At 44.6% G+C, this 20,881-nt stretch overlaps 1 protein-coding gene across 5 annotated transcripts in view; it reads left to right on the top strand.

Annotated features, from left to right (window-relative positions):
* Positions 1–20,881, top strand: part of TACC2 (transforming acidic coiled-coil containing protein 2) — a 118,537-nt gene that overhangs the window by 19,216 nt on the left and 78,440 nt on the right. For all 5 annotated transcript variants that reach the window (XM_019292850.3, XM_020583894.2, XM_020583897.2 and 2 more), the window contains exon 4: positions 2,827–8,520. In XM_019292850.3, coding sequence (XP_019148395.3) covers positions 2,827–8,520 — 5,694 coding nt within the window. The remainder of the gene's footprint in view (positions 1–2,826; positions 8,521–20,881) is intronic.

The following is a 20,881-nucleotide window of genomic DNA, read 5'->3' as shown; positions in this document are numbered from 1 at the left end:
AGTTCCATCAGGGGGAGAAACATGAACAGAGATATCCAAACAGGTCAGTGTGGGCCTATCCTAGTGACTGAAAAACTCAAACCTTTCAGTTCTGTCCTGAATAAAACATTGGAGTGAGCTGCAGCAGCACAGATAATGAATCTGTGCTTCTCCACTCTGGCAGTGATAGTTTAACTCGCTGTCACAGCCTGTGCCAGCACTGCCATTTTAATTCTGTTCAGCATACATTAATTGCAAACTTGTCCCAATTCCTTCATCTGCTCCTGAATAAAATGAACAACTTTTCAGCATTATTGAATACCAGAAAAATTGTTTTGATTGATCTAGAATGCTGAACTTAGTTCATAGGATTGTCATGTCCCTCAAACCTGCTAAGTCACATTTCTATGGCTCTTGACAAAGTTGCTACCAGCATGGCAGTAGATAGTTCATGGGTTTAGAAATTGTAGTCAAGAATATTAACTTCAGACATGTTTGGAACTGTTTCATATTTAATAGCTGCAAATAGAAATCTAATGTAACAAAGAAGATGTGTGTTAAAGTCTTAGAGAAAATTCAGTCAGATGAAATCTGAAAAATGCAAATATATGATCATGAATGTTCTATATAGTGAACCTTACCAACATGTCCATCCCAGATTTATTACTGTGCATTTTCCAGCTCTGTTGGCAGATGGGATTAATGATAAGTAAACAATCAGAGATTTAAGATAAATGATAAGGAGCAATTATAACTGTAGATGGTGTTTTCTACTTCTTCCAGCATTCAGTTTCACAGAGGTTAGAGGGGCTTCTCCCCCCTCAACCTCCACTCAGTTTTGTTCTCCTGATCACAGTATCTCTGACAGGAGCTCGCTTCCAGGGTGAAGAACCCTGGGCACAAAACTGCTGATGAGCAATTTAGTCAGTAAGAAGATAGACCTGCAACACAGCAAAAAGCCAGAATAATTGACTCCCACTTCTCCACCCCCTCCCCAGTTCCGTGTTGCTGTTTCTGTCCCTCCTCTTCTAATTAAGCTTCCCTGTGTGCAAAATTAATGTCAATAATAAAGTGTATTCCTTGCTTAGGGAAAGCCTCTTGGCGTGTCCCTGCTGTTTGCTCATGTCCTGTCATGCCCCATGTTGTCAGTGATCCAGCAGATACCAAGTACTGTATTGCCATCTCTGGTATTCCCAGTGTCAGTAAGTTTTATATGGATGTTTCCAGTGTGCTAGGGAAAGAAAAATTCCTCTGGGCAAAACCATTTTCTGAAAGTTTAAATAAAAGTTACTGGTGTTATGCATTAAATGTTCGAACCCACGCCAAGCATTGCTGAAACTTGTTTAAACTACATATGAATTGTAAGTTACAGATATTTTACCTTAGATTTGAGGCTTAGCCTTAATACAGGCAAATTCCAGTGGCTCTTTAAAGACTAGTTTATTTTCCACTGCAATGACTCTGAGGTATGTTTTTAGGACCTAAGACAGACTCATATTCAGCTTTAGGTGCAGCTTTCCCTAAAGAAATATTTTGTCGGGCAGTTCTCAGTACAAGGAGTGGGTTTGGCCGCACCTGGAAGTGCATTTTGTGCATGGTAGCACAGCCCAAGAGGCTGTGTTTGCATAACAGAAACCTAATCTGTAGGGAGCCCAGAGCTGGTCACTGACTCACTTCTCCATCAAGTATTTCGTGTGTAAAACTTGGGCAGAGAAGCAGAGAGAGGCTTCTCAGATTTCTGGAGATTACTTGAAATCCAATCTATGCTTGGCCTTGCAGAAGGCGTTTTAAGCATCTTTTCTAGCTCCAGTCTAAAGGGGAATTGGAATTTCTGAAATGTAACCTGTCACTGCTAAGCTGAGGCAAAGCTGCAGCAATGGACTCTGAGCCACCTCCCCCTGTGCAGCTCTGCACTGGCCACCCAGCACTTGGCAGTGTGTTATCTGTGTCCTGCTTTGCTTGGGATTCATTATTTCATGTCAAGTAAACACTGCCCCTTGCTCCTCTGTACAATCCTACATTCAGTTTCAAAGAGATGTTTCTCTCCATGCCCAGGCATGGAAAGTGAGAGAGAGAACAAGGGTAACCCATTTCATCGGCTACAAATCTCAGTGTGGAAAACTGAGGTCCACACAGTGAAAAATACTTAAAATAACTTTTCCTTCTCGCAGTTAGTCATCTCTGAGTCCATTTTTTCCTATCTTATCTTTAATGCGTGGAGAAAGAGATCACACCAAGGGCTGTAACTTAGATGCACTGAAATCAAACACTGCAATTAAATGACCTCATCGGGTGTGGATCGTGGCACAGCAGCATCCCACGTTTGGCAGGGTGAGCCCTTTGACCTTTTGGTGAGAATCAACTGTGCTGATTAGTTGGAGAAAACATTCAGCAGATGGGCCCTCCTTAATCTTCTGCTACACACTCGAGTACAGCCAGATAACAGCACTTACTGCGTAGCTTTGGCAAAGTAGTCTCTTAGAAGCAGAAACAAAATCCCTTTCTTTGAGGTACTGCGGGTTTTCCCAGTATTATTTTTTTCCTCTGTTGCTCCTTTAGTCTGTCAGATGTGTGTCCCCTCTCCTCACACTCACCTAAGGTTTTGGAATGGTTAAAATGCATGCCATGAGCACGGTGGCTCTCAGGTAAGACTGGGAACTTCGCAGAGTAATGAGCATTTAAATCACTGTGTCTGATGGTTTAACTCCTGAAAGCAGATTATCAGCTTCTCAGTGCATGCACTGCATGGCTTTGAAACATCAGTGGCACAAAACGGTTTTATTCTTTGCTTCTTATTCTTTGCTTCTTTATTGACATGAAACAAATAAACGTTTCCATTGTTGGCAGCATCGATAATGAAGGCATCAGTAGCCACAGTGCTGAAGAGCTATCCAACCCAAATTCCAGCACAGTGTCTTCAGAGGGGACAGGACAGAGCACTGCCTTGCAAGAGCAAGTAGGACAAACAGACTCTGATTCCTTAAAGCACTCTGCCGAAGCAGGGGAGAGAAGCCTGCCTGTCTCGGTGCCTCTTGCAGACTGTGCCAGAGAACCCATCACAGGCAGCAGTGACAAATTACACCCCTCAGACTGCAACAGAGCACGGCCATCACCAGGTCCAGTGAATGACAAAGAGAAGGGATCGGCACATGCCCAATCTGTGGACAATATTGCTGCCTCCTCTACCAGAACCAGTGAGAATGAGCCCAGAATCCCATGCCTGGAGCCCAGCCCTGCAGCAGCACTCACAGAAATGCAAGGAGCCACACAAATGAGTTTGAGTGAATTAGGATCGCTCAGGCAGGATGAGCAGCTGGGTGGCATGAGGGAGCCACATGTCAGCATGTTTCCACAGGGTAAAGCAGCAGGAGATTATTTTACTGCTCAGGAGGCCGAGCAGGAGCGAGGAGTTTTGGAAGTAGGTCAGCTGCAGGCAGTAATGCAGCAAGGTAGACAGAACACAGATGGTGGAGAGGGTCTGCTAATGAAAAAGGAAACCTTAATCCCAAATTATCCAGCAACAGGAGGCTCAGACAGTGAAAAATTTGGAGCAATTGTGAATGCTCAGGGCTTCACTGAGATCTGTAATCTACAGATGGATGCTGAAACAACAGCTAAAGGGAATGAGGCAAATCCAGCTCTATCTGGAAGCAGAAGGAAGCAATCAGAACCCTGTACTTTAATGTCAGAGTTGCCTTCTAGCTCTCCAAATCTCTTCCTGCTACCAAAGCCTGAAGAGCCTTCGAGGGAATATGTGCCTGGAAATGGCTCTGAAGATCCACCGAGGAGTGAAGCAGTGAAAACAGCCTCTGAAAAAAACAAACCCCTTTTTCAAAGAGAGCTTCAAAAGGAGGATGAGCTTGTTAGTGCCGAGCATTTCAGTGTGCCTTTATCATTTGAGAGAGAGGAGGAAGAAGAAAAATCAGCTGTCACAACTGAAAGCCCAAAAGAAGTCAATAGCGATAAAATTATAAAAGCTGATGATGTGTCTAGAGAAAGCACCACACTTTCTGAAACAGAAAGCATTATCAGTCCCACCAAGGAAAATTCAGTGGTAGATAAAAGATTAGTACTGGAAGAATATGCATTAAGTACTTCTTTGAGCAGATCCACAGAACTGCATCAAAAAGAAATGGGGGCGGATGTAACAGGAAGAATAAATGGAATCAGAACAGAGGATGCACAAGTGTCAGAAACCAGTGAATTACCTGAGGGCTCAAGTGAGGCAGAAAGAAAACTATTGAGCTCTGTTAGTAGCTACCACCAGGACATGGAAAATACTCACTTGGAACATGATCCTGAAAATTTCAATCTTTGTGAAAACACTTCAACAGGTGACCTGGGGGAAGCAGGTGGGGGAAAGCCTCCGAATTTAGACAGTAACTCTAAATCACCCAAAGGCAATTCCCAGTCTCGTGGTTGTGAACCTGAACAACAAATGAGCAAAGAGAAAACAGCTGCCCCAGATGGCCTGGAGAAAAAACTCATGGCTTCACCACAGTTAGCAAGGGAGCAATGCCCACAGACTTTTGATTGCTTTAACACTGAGGCAGAAGGCAGAACTTGGGACCAGTCAGGCTGTAACAGGACTGAAAAGGTTTGTTTAGATGGTGCACACAGTTCACTGCCCCTCCACCCTGGGAACAATAATATTAAGCAGAGTAAGCAAGATGAGTCCTGGGAAAAGGCTTTTGCTAGAGAAACTGTGTTGGAATCTGAACACAAAGCTGAGAGTCAAGAAAAGCCTGAGAGCTCCAGCAAGTCAGGAGAAAGCGCAAGAATGCCCAAATTAAAACTCAGTCTCCAGGGCTTAAATGAGTTGGCAGAGACTGTGGGACAAACCAAGGAGGCCTCACAGGCCCTGGAAACCAAAGAACAGGACGGTCACATCACTGAAGCATCTCACAGAGATCCAGAGCAGGAACCTGCAGCTGCACACAGCAGTGCTGGGGATGGAAATCAAAATGAGGGTATTCAACCAGAGAAGCACCACACAGCAGTGAGAAGTTCTGAGGAGGATGAAGCTTTGGCTCGGAAAAGTGAATGCAAATCAGATGTGCAAGCTCAGCTGGAGCAAGTGGCTGCAGAAAGTCACAGAAATACACAGATAGCTCACCCAGAACCCCCCAAAACTGCAGCCAGCACTTCAGGACTTACTGATTACCAAGTTCACATGGAGCAAGGGGGTGACAGCCACGTCCCTGCAAACAACTGCCCCTCTGAGAGGGACACGTGCAGCTCTTCGGAGCTCCTGGAGTGCAGCAGCCAAGAGGCGCAGGAAAATGCAGGTGTTCCAACAGCTCCTCCCCAAGCAGAGCAAGCAGAGCAGTCGCTGTCTGTTGCTGGTGACAGTGGCTGGAGTTCAAATACAGGACTTGAACAACAGGAGCACCAAAGCAGACTGACAGCTGTCAGGAGAGCAGATGGTCAGGAGCACGAAGGAAGGGCACTACAACCTGAGCACCCACTGGACCGAGATAATCACAGCAACATACCAGAAATACCTCTGGATGTTTCAAACAACCCTGATAAACAATCTTCTGTGCCAGGTCCAGCACCGCCCCAGTGTGGGTCTGAGAGGCCAAAAGAACAGGACAAGGACGACAGCAGTGCTGAGGATGTGAGCGGCAGCAAACACGGGCAGAACACGTCTGGTGTGAGCGCGCTTAATTTGCAAGATTGCAACGAGCAAAACAAAACCGATCTTGAGGCAGAAGAAAAGTGCTGCAGTAAGCAAAACTCAAGCAAGCCCGAGCAGGGTGATAATTCTTTGATCTCAGCGAGGCAGCATGAAGCAGCATGTCAGAGAGACACGTTTTGTAAAGAACTTGAAAAGAATGAGCAGCCAGGCAGCATGTGCAGGAGAGAGGATGATACTGGTGAAAGCTGTGCCGCTGCTATAAACACTCTTCCAGGGACACAGGATTCAGCAAGTGCCACTAACATATCACAGGCTTCGCCAAGTGATACAGAAATAGCACATACTTCTGATAATTCTGAGAAAAATGATCCCCAAATATCTCGTCCAGAAACTCAAAGGAAAATGCCATTAATGGCAAAAAACTCAGAAAATATTCTGACTGCTGACGGGGGAATCATCCAGAAAGATGGAAACACGGAGATGAGTTGTGAGGACAGTGCTTCTGTCAGAGAAACAAGCAATATAAAGCCTGATACAAGTCCAGGGGCACAAGGATCTCCTTCACCTTTACAGGCACACGGGGAAGTAATTCCTACTGATAACTCACATAAATCCAGCTGCACTCAAAATGCAACAGAGCAGCCTGGTTATTGTCAAGCAGATTTTACAGCCCTCTCTGCCCAGACCTCTGCACTCAGCCATCCCAGCCAGCAACCTGGAAACAACACGGGCAAGGGTACAGGGGGGGAATCACTAAATAATGAGCGGGAAGTTGTAGCATCCCGAAACACCTTAGAAGGTAACTCTAATTTGCAGGGTCTCCCATGTCCTCCAGTGCCAGCACCCTTAGGTTCTTCACTTAGGCAAAGTACAGGTAAAGCAGAAAATTCAGAAAACAGCTCTGCCAGGAATATTTGTGTGAGTGAAAAAGACTGTCCAGACCAAAGTTTTCAGGGTGATGGAGACAGAAGTTTCACCCTGCCAGAGACTTTGAATGTAGAGCAGAGAACTGGAAACTTATCACAGTTCAATTCTGAGAAGCTGAAGAAAGAGATCTCTGCAATTAATTCCAAAAAAACAAAAAGTGAGCTAAACTTCAAAGAACAGCAAAGTGACAGTTCAGCAGAGTCTCTGTTAGCACTCCCTACTCCAGAAGAGAAGCTGCTGAGCCTTTCATCATCACAAGAAGTCTGTAATGAGGAAATTGCAACCAATATCTGTGTAGATGACAAGTATGGTAAGATCTTAGAGAAACCTGGGAATTCAGAAAAAATGGAAGAGCTTTCAAAAGAGAATAATAACATAACCAGGGCAGACATCAGTGTTTCCGAACAGTCTGCAGAGAACTCTGGAAGGGAGCATGAGGCTCTGACTTGCAGCTCTCTGGACATTGGCTCCAGCATCCCAGACTTCAGGGAACACATCAGCCAGATTTTTAAAAAAACTGTCCACAGCACACTGAGTGCTGAATTACCCCAACTTTTGTCTGAAAACCATGTGGGCTTCAAGCAGAGTCCAGTGGCCAAGGACACAGCAGAACTCTGTGGTGCTGAGAACTTTTCAGAACCAAACAAGGCGGGCAAAGGTGCTCCCGAGGGCACTTCAGAAGCAGAGGGGCAAGAGCTGTCTTTAGCTACTGAGACTTCCCGCAAAGCTGCAGAGGGCAAATCTCTGCAACGAGAAAACACAGTGGCAGAGCTGCCACCAGCAAGTCTCCAGGACCCTGAGGAAAGCAGGCAGCCCGCTGGCTGTTTAGAAGTGGTCCCTAGCTTGGATGGCGCTCCATCTGCTGAACGCGCTCCGGAAAATCTGCAAAAGCCAGGCAAACCCACTGAGAGCGGTGAGATGGAAAGAGAGGAAGGCGTGTGTGCTGGTGGCGTTGATCCTGAATCGCTAATAAGCTTAGAGATAAAGAAGCAAGGACCAGCTTCATTTGATGGGGCAGCAGCTGAGAACTTCCCTGCGTATTCCGACAGCCAGCAGCAAGCCACTGGAGCTGTTATCTCTGCAGGCGATGTACAGGGGAGGGACGTAGAAGATGCTGCTGCCACAGAGGGAAATAACTTAATTACAGAGTGTAGTGCAGAACCAGTTTCCTCTGAAGAGGATGTAAGTCTTCCTACTGCACAGTGCCAGGATCCTAAGCCAAATGAACAGGAGAAAAGTGAGTACGGTGATCCAGACATTGCCAAGAGCATGGCAGCCTCAACGCTCGTCCCGGGAGGATCTTACAATCATGAAAAATTGCCAGACAATTTCAATGTGTCACCTGAGGAAGATCAGGAGACACACATTCACAGCAATTTTCTGCATGACATTAGGTCTCAGAATGACATGCAGACGATACAGGACGAAGCAGTAAATAGGAAACGCTTGGAAACATCAGGAAATTCTCAAGATGCACAGCAAGAGAAAAAAGTGACCGTGCATGGGTTAATAGATTACTTAAAAACTGAAGTAAGCCAGGATGATTGCTTGCAAACTGACTGTAAACTAGAATCTGGCAGCATGACTAAGGGAGACGTGAAAGAGAACAGTGACACAGTGTTAAGCACGGCAAGGACAGGTAAGGAAAAAAGTGGAGACATCCCTGAAACTGGTACTGCAAGGATGTTAGTCACTGCTGAGGGAGACTTAGCTATAAACACGGGCACTGCAGAGCAGGAGGCAGACCTGTACAAAAATCCCTCTCCAGCCCTCCCTGTGATGGAGCAGGGTGAGCATTCTGCACGTGCAGGTCTCGCTGTTGCTGAAAATCAGCCAAGCAAGATGAATTCAGAACACGAAAGCTCCCTCCAGGATGCCAAAGGAAAGCTATCACCGCTTGCATTAACTGAGCCTAAGAACCTTGACCTCAGTGAACTTCAAGACGTGGCTGTGGCAGGATTACCCACTGAAAGGTATTTACTTTGAATTACTACGTGAAATGGTTGGCAGGAGCCCGGGGCTGGAGAGGGGTGCAATTTTCCAGGCAGATGCCCGTTGTCTGGGAGGTTTGGGAGGGCAGGTCACTTACCCTGTTCTTAAACTTATCTTAAGTATATGTTGCTTCTAAATGTGGATTGCGTGAAAAAACCACTAATATTCATAAGGACAGAGAGGTCCTAAAAGCTGAGGAGCACAGTTCTGAGCTGTTCCATCTGCTGGGCCACATTCCTGTCCTTACCTGTGTGGATTTGCTTATGCTTCCCAGTGTTCACACCTCGTAGCCTGAAGTTATGCATACAAATCACACTTCCTAGCCTTAAGTTAGGAGATTTTGCCTCAGTTTTGGTGACCCAGTTAAATGAGACCTGCAGCATTCACATGGTGGAGTTGCAGTGTTTAAAAACAAGCCTACGGAGTAACCCAATTACTCACAGTTAGTTGTCTGGGCCTCCCTCTTATCCTCCCGTACAATATAATTGCACTGACAGTGCCTTTGATCACCGTGTTATTCAGTGTTTCTAATGACATGGAGTTGTTTCAGATGTGAATTCTTCTGAGCTGGGACTTGTGGAGCCTCAGAGTTGCTTTTTTGGTTTTATTTCTTTGTATTTTCCACACCTAGCAGTAACTGCTTTAATAAAGTTAAGACTTTTTTTTTTTCTTTTTTAATGAGCTTCTACTTTGCCGTTTGAATTCCTAGTTTGATGTGCAGTTAATTCAGGATAATTTCTATCTTAGAACAGGTGATTTCCCTTTATCTAGTCATGTCACTGCTTCCTCTGTAACCTCACAACTCCCTGGCACACTGTCCCTCTCCTTTCTGTATCAGAGGAGGCAGCGATAGACAGAGACAGAGCACAGGGAAACAGGGAAAAGCTAAACTGTATCAGACGATCCAATAATTGGTCTGCAGAGATGGAATCTAAGTAATCCCAAAAACGTAGATGGCACTAACTGATCAATGAGGCAAAATGTTTCAGTGCCACATTCCTTCAAGGTTGAGGTGATAAAACCATATTGTAAGTGAACATACCTCAAGTGTTTCTGTTGTGGTGAGAATGTGGGGGAGTTCTTCCTTCTGTATGTGTGCCGGGGATGGAGGCTGAATGGGATCTAATTCTGTGAGCAGAATGTACTTTAGAAAAATATTAGAAGTGTTGGAAACCAGGACAGCTATATGATTTTCTCTTGAAGAATTTGTCTATAAAACGACAAGGAAATTAGACCCTGTTATTTCTCTTGAGGTCCTTTCTTTTCTGTTTGCTTCCCTTTATACGATGGGAAGCTTCACAGTGAGTAGCTTTGAAATTCCCAAACAAATTGCTGGCATGGGCTGGCTCAGGAGCCATAAGGCACTCTGGGCAGTGCATGTGTCTGTGCATGTGCTTCATATCAGGGCGGGTATCATACTTTAAATAGATACCTGTGGCAGGCAGGGCAGGGCTCTTGAAACAGCTGCTGACAATTCACAGAGTAGTTGCTTAATGCTTGCATATGCTTCAAGAATTCATTATCACCTGTTTTTCCAGCGTGAGGGTTTGCATCAACAGGCAGCTGCTCATTTTGGACTGTGGCTGTCCAAAAGGCTGAAACACTGGGGACTCTCAGAGGTACAGAGGAAACCCTGCTCTTGTCAGGCTCGTTTTTAGAGCAATATGCATTTATATCACAAAAAAGACGCAGAGAGCATTAGCTGAGCTGGCTGGTCTGTCTTCATCAAGTACAATACACTGACCAATTCAGTTTTCCTCTGAGGTTAAAACTGGATTTGTATCATTAAATTTCAAGGTGTGTTCCATATGCTGTGTACGTCAGCCACAAAGCTCAGAGTGCTTTGCAGTGGTTTATTGCCCTGTCATTCTTACAGAGGATAAACTACTACAGCCACGCAAAATGAGGTGCACATTTCTAAGAGCTGACTGTGAGGATATGGACCTGATATAGAGAACTCCAGGGAGAAAGATTCCTCCCCAGCTCTCAAAACAAATATCAATAACAAGTAAATTATGTTTAGGAGAAAGAAATAGTTCTGAGAACCATTCAGAACCTTCTTTCTCAGAGGGAGAAGGTTCTGAATGGTTTCAGCTTTGTTTCCTCCCCTTCCACTGCTTCTCTGTAATTCCCTCTCTTACAAGATCCCGTATGTTGAAACCCCACTGAATTGTGCATGAGGGGGTAAAGTTGTGTGATCTGACTCTTAAATCCCTGTTAGGAGTTCTTCCTGGAGAGGAAATAGATTAATTTCTTCCCTTTGTGGCTATGCCCTGAGAGGAGGCTGGTCTTGAGATGAACAGTGAATCCAAGTGCTGCCTGGAGTGATTCCTGCTCCCACCTCCTTTCGGGAGGCAACTCTGGGCAACTGATAAGGAGAGTCCTTATGTCTGCAGGCAATAGTACAGCACCAGTCACTTCCCTTCAAATCTTCAGTAAAAAGGAAGTCATTTTTGGAAAGGAGATTGTGGCTGAAGCCACACTTCCTTGTGGAAGTACAGCTGTGCTACCAGCAGAAGCAGGGAAGAGCTGGATTTTGGCAAACCTGTCTGTCAGCATTGAAACAGACTGAAAAAAAACCCAATTTGTTTTGATGTTTTTAACTCTCTTTACCAAGCCAATAACTAAAAACCTGTATTCCTAATGGCCACATTTGGGCATCAAAAATGTCATTTTTCCTACTTATTGGGCGTCCAATTGCCTTATTTTCTGTCCGAGGTTTACTTGGAAAGAAAGATCAGGACTTGAGTTGGTTTTTCTGTTTTTTTCTCCTCTTGCAATGGATACTCACAGATCTGTAATGTAACCCACACTTCATCTTTCTTTCATGGAGAATGGAGGTTCCTGTACATACAGGGAGCCCTGAAGTCCCTGAAATGCTCCTGTCTGCATCATGGACTGTGACAGATGTTGAGCAGAGCGTGGAATAAACTTGGAAATGATGGCAAAATTTTCGGGATGTTCAGAGGTGGGATGGATTTTTTGATAAGCTGTTGTAATTCAAATGGCACATGCAAGCTGCCATTGTCTCTTGGAAAAGGTACTGAGGGAGCTTTTAGAGGGGGAGGCTGTGAAGTGATTCCCAAATGTGCAGGTACAGAGAACACATTGCATGTGTTGGCTGATTTGTTGGTTTGGCAAAACGCTGGGTTTGTTCACAGGCCTCTGGGTGTTGCAGGCTCACAAAGATGCTCAGGGGCTCAGCTGGGCTGGCTGTGCAGTCAGGGAAGAGCACAGGGAGCTGTAAACACACTGCAAGCAGTGACACCCATGCTCTTAGAGAACGCAGAGGTCTGCTGTACTGACTCCCATCACGCACCACTCAAAACAGTATTTTTATGTGGGAAGTACATGGCAGCAGTTGGGAGTCAGCAAAACTACTTGAAAAACACTCCTTATGTCCTCTGCATAGGTCAGACAAGATCTCTAAAGTTGGTCCAGATATACTTTTGGAATTGCTTCATTCTTTGTTCTTGCCATCAAAAATTGGAGAGTTCAGTAACTCCAAAAAGAATGTTCACTCCTTAATAAATATGACTTGGTCTTTTTTTGTCTCCATGACAAACAGCATTAAATATTTTAACAGTCTTGCTGGATGAGGTGGGGAATGTAGAACTGCTTTTCAGATCAGGCAAGTGGGTTTTGAGCACTAAGGCTTTGTGTTGTTAGCATCTGAAAACAAGAGTTTGCAGTTAAAAGGAAACTTGTCAAAACACTGATAATGCAGGTCTTTAATTCCCTATTTTTTAACCTCAAAATTGATTCAGGTGTGTAGCATCTCAGGATCACAAAGCAAAGGGAAAAATAGCTGGAGGTGATTTACACATAAATGAAATGCACAAAATCAATCTGGTTATTTATCCCTCCTGCTCTTCTTTCTTTATATCTGAATTCTTTCTCTTTATTTACCTCCCTTCTTCCTGTCATTGTTATCCTCAGTAGGTGCAGCTGTTAGTACAGTTGTGCCTTTGGACATGCCTCCAGTTCTGAACTAATAGGATGGGCAGTTCAGTGGGAATTTCATCTGTGTGAAGTCTGAGATATTTAATTTTGGTATTTTTCTATTCACAGCAGAGTAAAATTAAGATACCTTTGCTCTTACCCAACAGACATCTCCCATTGCTTTCTAGGAAGTGAAAGGGAGTTTTGCCAACTACTCTCACGGATTCCATTGACCATGGAATGGTCAATGACCTCTGGTTTAGGCAGCATCTAAGTATTTATGAAATTTGTAAAGTATTTATAAAATGCTGATTGGATAGTATGCCCTGCTGTATTCAAAAAACATTCCAGTGAAAAGCCAGGTATGTGAGACCATGACACACATTGTAAGGTAGGTACTGACATGGATGGGTGGTAGATGAGCTGCTGTTTTCACACATCCTTCTGTGTTTCTCAAGACTTTACATTTATTTAATCAATTACAGTCATTTGCTAAAGAAATCCAGCACAGACACTGCCATACTTTGTCCCATGTCTGCACGGGAAGTTTAGCATCATTTTCAGTCTTCTTTCCTCATTAAATAAAAATTACTTTCAGATTACTTTTTTCCCCCCTAATTAGATTTCCCCAGATGTATTTTTCAACCTGTTTTCTCAAAATAATTTCTGCATCTTACAGATCCCCTGTTCTCCCTATTCCAACACTGTATCTTCTGGCTTCTTGGAAAATTGGGTACCGTGGAGCTTCGTCCATGGTCCCTACTTCTAATAGAATATACAAAGTAGGATTAGCCCCAGCTTTGAACCCGGTGGAGGCCATCTCTGAAAACAGCAATTACAGACACACAGATGTGTCTGAAGAGCTAGATCTCCACAAGATCTTGCAATACCCTTTTCTTTCTGTTTTTCCTCTTATCTTTTATGTTGATTCTTTGGAGCCCATCTTATCAATACTGGTCCAGGTGCATGGAAATCCACAGATGCATTGCTAAAAAAAAGAGAGGAGTTTTTAGTTATTGCAATTCCTTAACATTTGGGTACTCTGGAAAAATAAAAAAATGTTATATGGATCTGTTGGGGCCTGTCCATCTACACTCACCTCACAGGTTAATTCTTACAGTGGAGTGTCTTTGGAGTGTCTGTAAGAAGTACTTCTTCTCAAATTGCAGTAATAGGTGCAGAAATGTTAATTGCTGCAATCAAAGGCGTACTTGTTCTGGATTCTAAGGTCCCTGTGAAATGCTGATTGCCACCATTCTGCGCTGCAGGGAAGGACCAGCCCTAGAATGTTGCGGTAATCTTGTTCTCCTTGCTGGAATGTGCTTGGCACCTCCTCTTTGTTCAGCCAGGCTTAATCCTTCCTCTTCCCCACTGCCCCTGTTTGGTATCCTCAGTAAAATAACCAGCTGTCCAAAAGTGCCCCAGGACTCCACAAGGTTGTTTCCAATTTAATTTCACTAATTGACTTTCTTTCCCTCTTGGTACATTCCTTTCAAGGCAGCTGTGTGAGAGGCTGCAGCCTGCCCTTGGAGGGCGTAAATGCTGGCCCAAAAATCTCTGCTCCATTGGAGTGATCCCAGCAAAGGACTTGGCCCTGAGCCTCTGGCAGGTGAGCCAGGGAGAATTCTGCCCTGTCCTGTGATCCTTTTCCACCCAGACCATCCTACAAGCAATATACCCACAGTTGTCCTGCTCTGCTTTAATAAGAGGGGTGTCTAGTTGTTTCAACAGATTAAAAAATCAAATTAGGAAGACAGGCTGTATGTAGACAAGTAGGATTTAAATGATTCATTGGCCTGGTGTTTTCCAGCCACCAACCTGTCAATCTTGGCTTCTCTTTGTCCATGGTGCTCTGAAAAACATGGAGCACATGCTCCATGAAACTCATCAAACTGCTTTTTTAAAATTCTTCTCCAGCATGTTTTTCCTAGCTGCTTTGGCTAATGAAACACAAACAGTGTAATCAATAAAGCCCTTTTTTTTTTTTCTTAAGGCACTCAAGAGCTTATGTAAAATCTTTGGAATTTGTAACCATGATAACATTGTTATGCTCTCCTAGCTGATAGAAATATCAAAGCCAGCTAAGAATAACTCTGCAGCAGACAGAGAAGATTGGATTTGTTTCCTGGAATGGAAGCTAAAAGAATGAATACATTGCTCAGTTACTAACAACTAAGGAAAAAAATAAATAGACACCTAAAACTTCCATTTCCCCTTCCTAACAACGTCATTAAATGACTCAAAATATAGAATTAGTTTTGCTGAATATTTAAAGTCTCCAAGATTTTTCATGTCTTATCTTTTTTTTCTTTTTTGAGTGTTGTGATGGTACATGAAACTTATGTTACATCTACCATTCTCCAAATCTTGTTCTTCTGGTAGAAACTCCAGATAAACTTGGTTTGCTAGAGAAGTTATCATTGGAATTTGTGAGGCTTCGAGTCTAGCCTAGGGTTTTCTAAAAACCAATCTTACTTAATTGGAAATTTGTAAAATGGCAGTTTCCCATCACTTTTATCCTGCAAGCTGTAATGGGTTAACATTAAACTTTGCTTCAGATTAAGGTGAAAGTCTGGGAATTTAAAGAGACAGCCATCCCAAAGCCTTGCCAGTAAAAATTGCTGGGAAATGCACAACCTAATTTTCAGCCACCACAAATGATGGCTGTGGGTAATTTGTATGTGGAAAGTAGCAGAAGTATAAAGTTCAGGTGTTTGTTACAGAACTTGGCTTGGTATCTCAGCCAGGCTGCTCTGCAGTTAATTGGGTCTGTGGTTTTGCAGAGTGAATGATTGTGAGCCTCTGGTTAGGAAATGCAAACGAGAAGCTCCCCTTTTACTCTAAACAAACTGAAGTACATTTCTATGGATTTGTTGTAAAACGGGCACCAAGTTTTCACAAAGAACAATTTAAAATCACATATGCATTTTTCAGAAGGCCATATAGTGATAGGCCAAGGGAGAATGGCTTTAAAATGAAAGAGGGCAGGGCTAGATTTGATATAGGGAAGAAACTCTTCCCTGTGAGGGTGGGGAGGCCCTGGCACAGGGTGCCCAGAGCAGCTGTGGCTGCCCCTGGATCCCTGGAAGTGTCCAAGGCCAAGCTGGACATTGGGGCTTGGAGCAGCCTGGGACAGTGGAAGGTGTCCCTGCCCATGGCAGGGGATGGCACTGGATGAGTCCCTTCCAGCCCAAACCACTCCGTGATTCCATGATCTACGTTTTTAAAAGTGCCCCCCCTTAGTTTGTGCCATCCTGATGCTTTCTGGATTTTCCTCGAAGGGAGCCAGGGGAAGGCCTGGGCTCTGGCACAGCCATCCTGTGGGATGTCTCCTGCTCCCCATCCCTCTCATCAGCCACTCGCCACTCCAGCCCAGCTGTGGCCTCCGGAGAAATCTTTTGCAAGGCTTTCCTTGGCGGCTCTTTGATCTGCCCCAGCCAGCTTGGCCCTGCTGCACCCTGACAGCCACCCCTACCCTGTCATTGTCTGCTGGGAGCTTGCTTATCTCTTGTTTCCCTGTTGCTTTCAGCTGGTTCCCTCTGTCCTGCCCAAGCCTTCTGTTAAGGTAGCTCAGGCACACCTGAGCTTTTCCTGGAGTTTCAGCCTATCAGGTTCCCATGGTTAAGTAGCAGAAGGCACTGGGAGACAATTGGAAATGTTTCTGTCACAAAGGTGGGTTGAAATTGCTTCACAGTTGGTCCAAAGGTTTTGGCACAGCAAAAGGCTAAGGAATAAACATGGAGAGGTATGTTGTTTGAGAAAAATGACCATTTATTCCAAAAATGTTCGATTTGGTTCTGTTAGCAGGAACATGGCTTGTCTGTGGCCACGGCTTTGAGCCAGACTGAAGTGCTGCTTGCAAAGAAAATAAAAATTTATTTTAATGAATCTTCCTCTTTCCAGGGTTTCCCTCCCCCTCAGGGCAGTTATACCTGCAGAAGCTATTTGTGAAATGGCTTCCAGATGGCAAAAGAGGTTAATTCCCCCCAAAATGAGAGGGGGACTGGATCCTTGTACCTGTATCAAAAATCACAGTAAATTTTTCCATGGCTGGTTTCCTACTGCTTGGGAAGCAGGATATGAGAGAGACACTCTCCCAAGAAAGTTTTAACTCTGAGACTCATCTTAATTCTTGCTGTCAGAGTGGGTGCTACTGGCTCCCAGTGCTGCAACCAAGTGGGTTCTCCCCATACCATTCACAGTGTTGGCCCCATGAAAAGCCATACCCTGCAGCCCAGATGATGGTGGCAGTCTACATGTTTTTCAGCATTTTAAGCCATTACAGTGCCTGATTTGGTGTCTGGGGATCATTTGGTGTAGCCTTCTAGTTCCTGTACAGCTATCTGAATTGTTAAAAGCAGCAATGAGCACATGGAGGGGAAATACCTGTCTTCTGCTTTCAACTAGATGGGAAAGTTCTCCTCTAACACAAAATTCACCTGAACAAAAATCTGTTGCCTCCTTTTGCTTATAGAAGATCAGACAAGAGCTAGAAGTAGGAACTGTCCAAGAGTTAAAAAATTAAAAACTGATTAATATATTTCCCCCCCTGCAGCCCAGTTCTGAATTGATGCTTTGAGGAGTCCACCAGGTATCATTACTGTACCTTAATATTAAAAGGAGATGCACAGTCCTGCTAGGGGCTGGACTGAGTTCTGAAGAAGAGGAAGTGTCAGTTTTGTCACCCAAGATGTGGCTGGCACCACAGTTGAAGAGTTTGGAGACAGGGAGTCAGCTGGGAAACTAACTCAGCTAAATTGAGTCTCTGTAGTCCCAGCATTTCATCTGAAGTATCTTGATTGCTTACCAAATGCCCAATCTACCAACTCTCTTGCTGTGGGATAGATATCATAAAGCTTATAGTTATTGTATGGCATGTTATAAACATGATAATGATCTCCCTGGGGAGAGACTCAATTAATTCCTTGGGTGCTGGCAGCTCATATATGCAATTTGGTGTATCCCCATCCAGACTTAATTACCTGTAAAGCCATTCTTTTGTGTTGTAATAAACCCATAGGAAACCTAAGAGATTAATAAGGGCATGTAACTAATTAAAACTGCCCCATTTTCTTAGAGGTAAAGAAACCTCTAAGAAAGCAGGTAAAAACCTATGGAAAGAAAGAAACTCATAAGAAAGCAGGTAAAGAAACAAGAAGGCAGGTAAAGAAACAAGAAGGCAGGTAAAGAAACCCATAAGAAAGATTGAAAAATAAGATTAACCTATAAGAAGGCAGGTAAAGAAACCTATGAGAAAACCTGGGTGACTTTAGGAGCTGGAATTTAACCCAACAATTCAGCTAGGATTAAAAATGGTTTGGTTTAGATTTAAGAAAATGTTATTTGTTTAGCTAGAAACACATAATGCTTCTGTGAAAGGTGTTAAAAACTTTACATCCTGAAACCATTTAAAAAAGTTTTATTTAAGGTTGGGCAAAACACCATTCCTGCGGCCTGAAACTTGGGGGGGGAAAAAAAAAAAAGTTGCCAAACACCATCAATTAAACCAGGCTCTTCTTAAGTGGCTTTTAAAACATTGGGAGCTATCTGTGTGTGCTTTAAGCGTTACACACACCGTAATTTAATCTCTCCACATCCCTCCCCTCCAGCGGATGCAAACTCCGAAATTCCACCGTAAAACCGGGGGGGGGGAAATAAAAACTTAAAAAAAAAAAGAGAAGACAACCCACGTGTGAGGCGGTCAGTGGGGCTGGCGTTGGTGGTTTCGCTCCTTTGTTGCGGGAGCCCCAGCCCTGCCCCGCCGGGCTCCGATGCCCCGGGGCGGCGGCAGCGCCGGAGCCGGCGGGGGAGGACCCGGGCGCGGCACCGCGGGCCGCTCCGGCCTTTCCTCGGGGAGCCTCATGGGAGGAGCCTGCGAGCAGCAGCTCCGGGCTCCTATTCCTCGGCCTTTTGTACGCTCCCGGAGCTCGCCCGGAGAAGCGGCGGGGAGCGGGGTTCGGCGGAGGCGCGGTGCCCGCCCGGGATGGTGGGAGCGCCGGGGAGCGGCGGCCGGGCGAGGGGCTGTGCTGCCGGCGAGGATGACTGCGACTAGGAACGCTGCTGATTATTTCCTGGCGTTGGTAAGTAGGCACTTGTGAGTGGGAAAGTTTTTTTTTTTTTCCCCTCTTGGGGGTTTTTGTTTGTTTTGTTTTGTTTTGTTTTTTTTCCCTTTTGAAAAACTTTTGGAAACTCTCCCGCTGCCGCAGCGCTGCTTCCAGCTCTGGGTGAGGAGTAACTCTCCTTCCGCCCCCCCAAAAAAAAAAAAACAACCAAGGAGTGGATGGTTTTGTGGCTCTTGCTCTGGTTTCTGGCTGGGTTTGGGGTTTGTGCTCGAGCGAGGAGGAGACTCTGTGTGTGGTGTTTGCACTGAGGGACTTCTGCTTCAGGTTTACTAACTGGGAACTTCGGAACTCTGAAATCCTGCTCCAATGACATCAGGACGTGACCGAGAGCCCTTCCGAGGCTCTAAAAGCTGCTCCGTGGTGACGTGATTGGCTTTTTTTAATGGTTGACAGTTATTACAGCAAATATGCTTATTCATCCTGTGATTTATACTTCTGATACTTTTATGTGGCTTTCTGCTGTCCTTCTTTTAGCTTGCGACGGAAGTAGTGCTGTAACACATTTCAGTCCCTTTAAGTGTTTTAGTCTAAAATAATTGTGTTTGCTTAATGTAGCAACTCATCCTAAGTTTTAATGCGAGCACAGTAATGTGGCACACTCAGGAAAAAAAACCCCAAAATTCTGTTTTATTGTTACATCTGATCAGTCAATGATCGATCTGGGTACACGTGTTAAGAAATAAAGGGATTTCTAAGCAGGGAGGGTTGGGTGAGAGAGGAAGTGCAGGCCCTCAGGTAACGTGTGACTAAACACCATCCCCTGCCAAGATAACTCCTCTATCTTCTCAGGGTTTCCACAACCAGTGCCAGAAATGTACAATTTCTGAGAATGCCTCTGCGTGGTCCCTGACAGCGATAGCGCTCTGCTCCCACCCAGCAGAACGCCGGGACTCACCTGCAGGGATTGCCAGCTGCTGCACAGCTGGGCTTGCTTTCCACAGGTGGGGAATTGCCTTCAGGAAGTCTTGTAAAAAATGCTTTAATGTCTCCAGAACGCAGCTCCTGCGTTTGCTTGCCTTCCTTGTGTTGTTAGGATGGGATTGTGCAGGGAGAGAACGGGACTCACTGCCCCGTTGCTGGAAGCACAGCCTTGTGTCCGGAGCTGGGCATGTTCCCGCATGGAGCGTGGCCAGCCAGGGTGATGGCAGGGCTCTCCCTTGGGGACAGGTGTGCCTCAGTGCTGCTCCAGCCTGGCCTGGGCTGGCTCTCCCCGGGCGCTACAGGCACTGTCACCCAGCACCCAGACCTGTTCTGCTGATTCCTCGAGTCCCGCTCAGAGGAGCACCATGTAAATCCCAGGCACTGGAATAATTCCGCCAGAAGCCAGTTCTGGTGTCTTGATGATAAGTGTAGTTATGCTGCCATGCGCTGGGCATCAGACTTGTGTTTCCCATGTGTGACAGGGGTTTTCTTTGCTTTTAATTAACACATGCCATGTCATCTCTTGGATACCTTTATTACTGTGTTTGCACAGCCCTGGCTCAGCAGGACTCAGCTTGGTCGAGCCTAAATACAAAGTGCTGGTGCAAGGCACTTAAGGCATAGTTTCTTCTTCAGAGGAGTATGGAATTTGAGAGATTTTTCCAAAATAACATATTTAAATGGATAAGTAGGTCTTTTGTTGGGTTTACAAAAGGCAGTGTATTTCCCAAAACTTGAACTTTTGACTGTGAGTGTGTTTTTAGCTTGTAAAAGTAAAACCTTGGCTATATCTAAGCACAGTGACCAGCAGAAGTGACCCCCAGTCATTGTTGTGTCTGAGCTTTTAAGCTGTTGCTGGTGTATGGACTTGTCCTGTGAGGATGGATGTTCCCTTAGTTCCTTGGGAAATAAAGCCACACTTTCCATTTTAATCTTAGAATCTCATATTTTTCCTGAAATGCTGTTGATATTTAAATGGGTTTTAAATTGGTTCATAAGTAGTAGTACAGGAGGGGAAGAAAAGAGGGGCTTGTTTGTTTTTAATGCTTTGCTTGTATCTTATGCAGCAGTTCTGAGCTGTTCCCTAAACAAGTTTAGTTTTAGTTAGTGATATCTGTAATGTTGATTTCTAATATAAGAAATAACTTCCTATTTCCTTCTTTGCTGAAACATTGACAGGAGTCCCAGTAATCATGAAAATACTTTTAAAGAACAGCAATGCCAAAGTTGCTTAGAGTTACTATAGCAGGTTATTGTTGGATTTTCTAAACACCAAATTTATTTCAGTGAATGTGGCTAATGTATGAGATAAGCTACAAACTAAAGTGCAAGAAGGTAAAAATACTATGAAGGAATT

Source organism: Corvus cornix, chromosome 6, assembly GCF_000738735.6.
Source record: "Corvus cornix cornix isolate S_Up_H32 chromosome 6, ASM73873v5, whole genome shotgun sequence".
In the NCBI taxonomy this organism is placed as follows: domain Eukaryota; kingdom Metazoa; phylum Chordata; class Aves; order Passeriformes; family Corvidae; genus Corvus; species Corvus cornix.
This window is presented reverse-complemented; position numbering and strand designations above follow the sequence as displayed.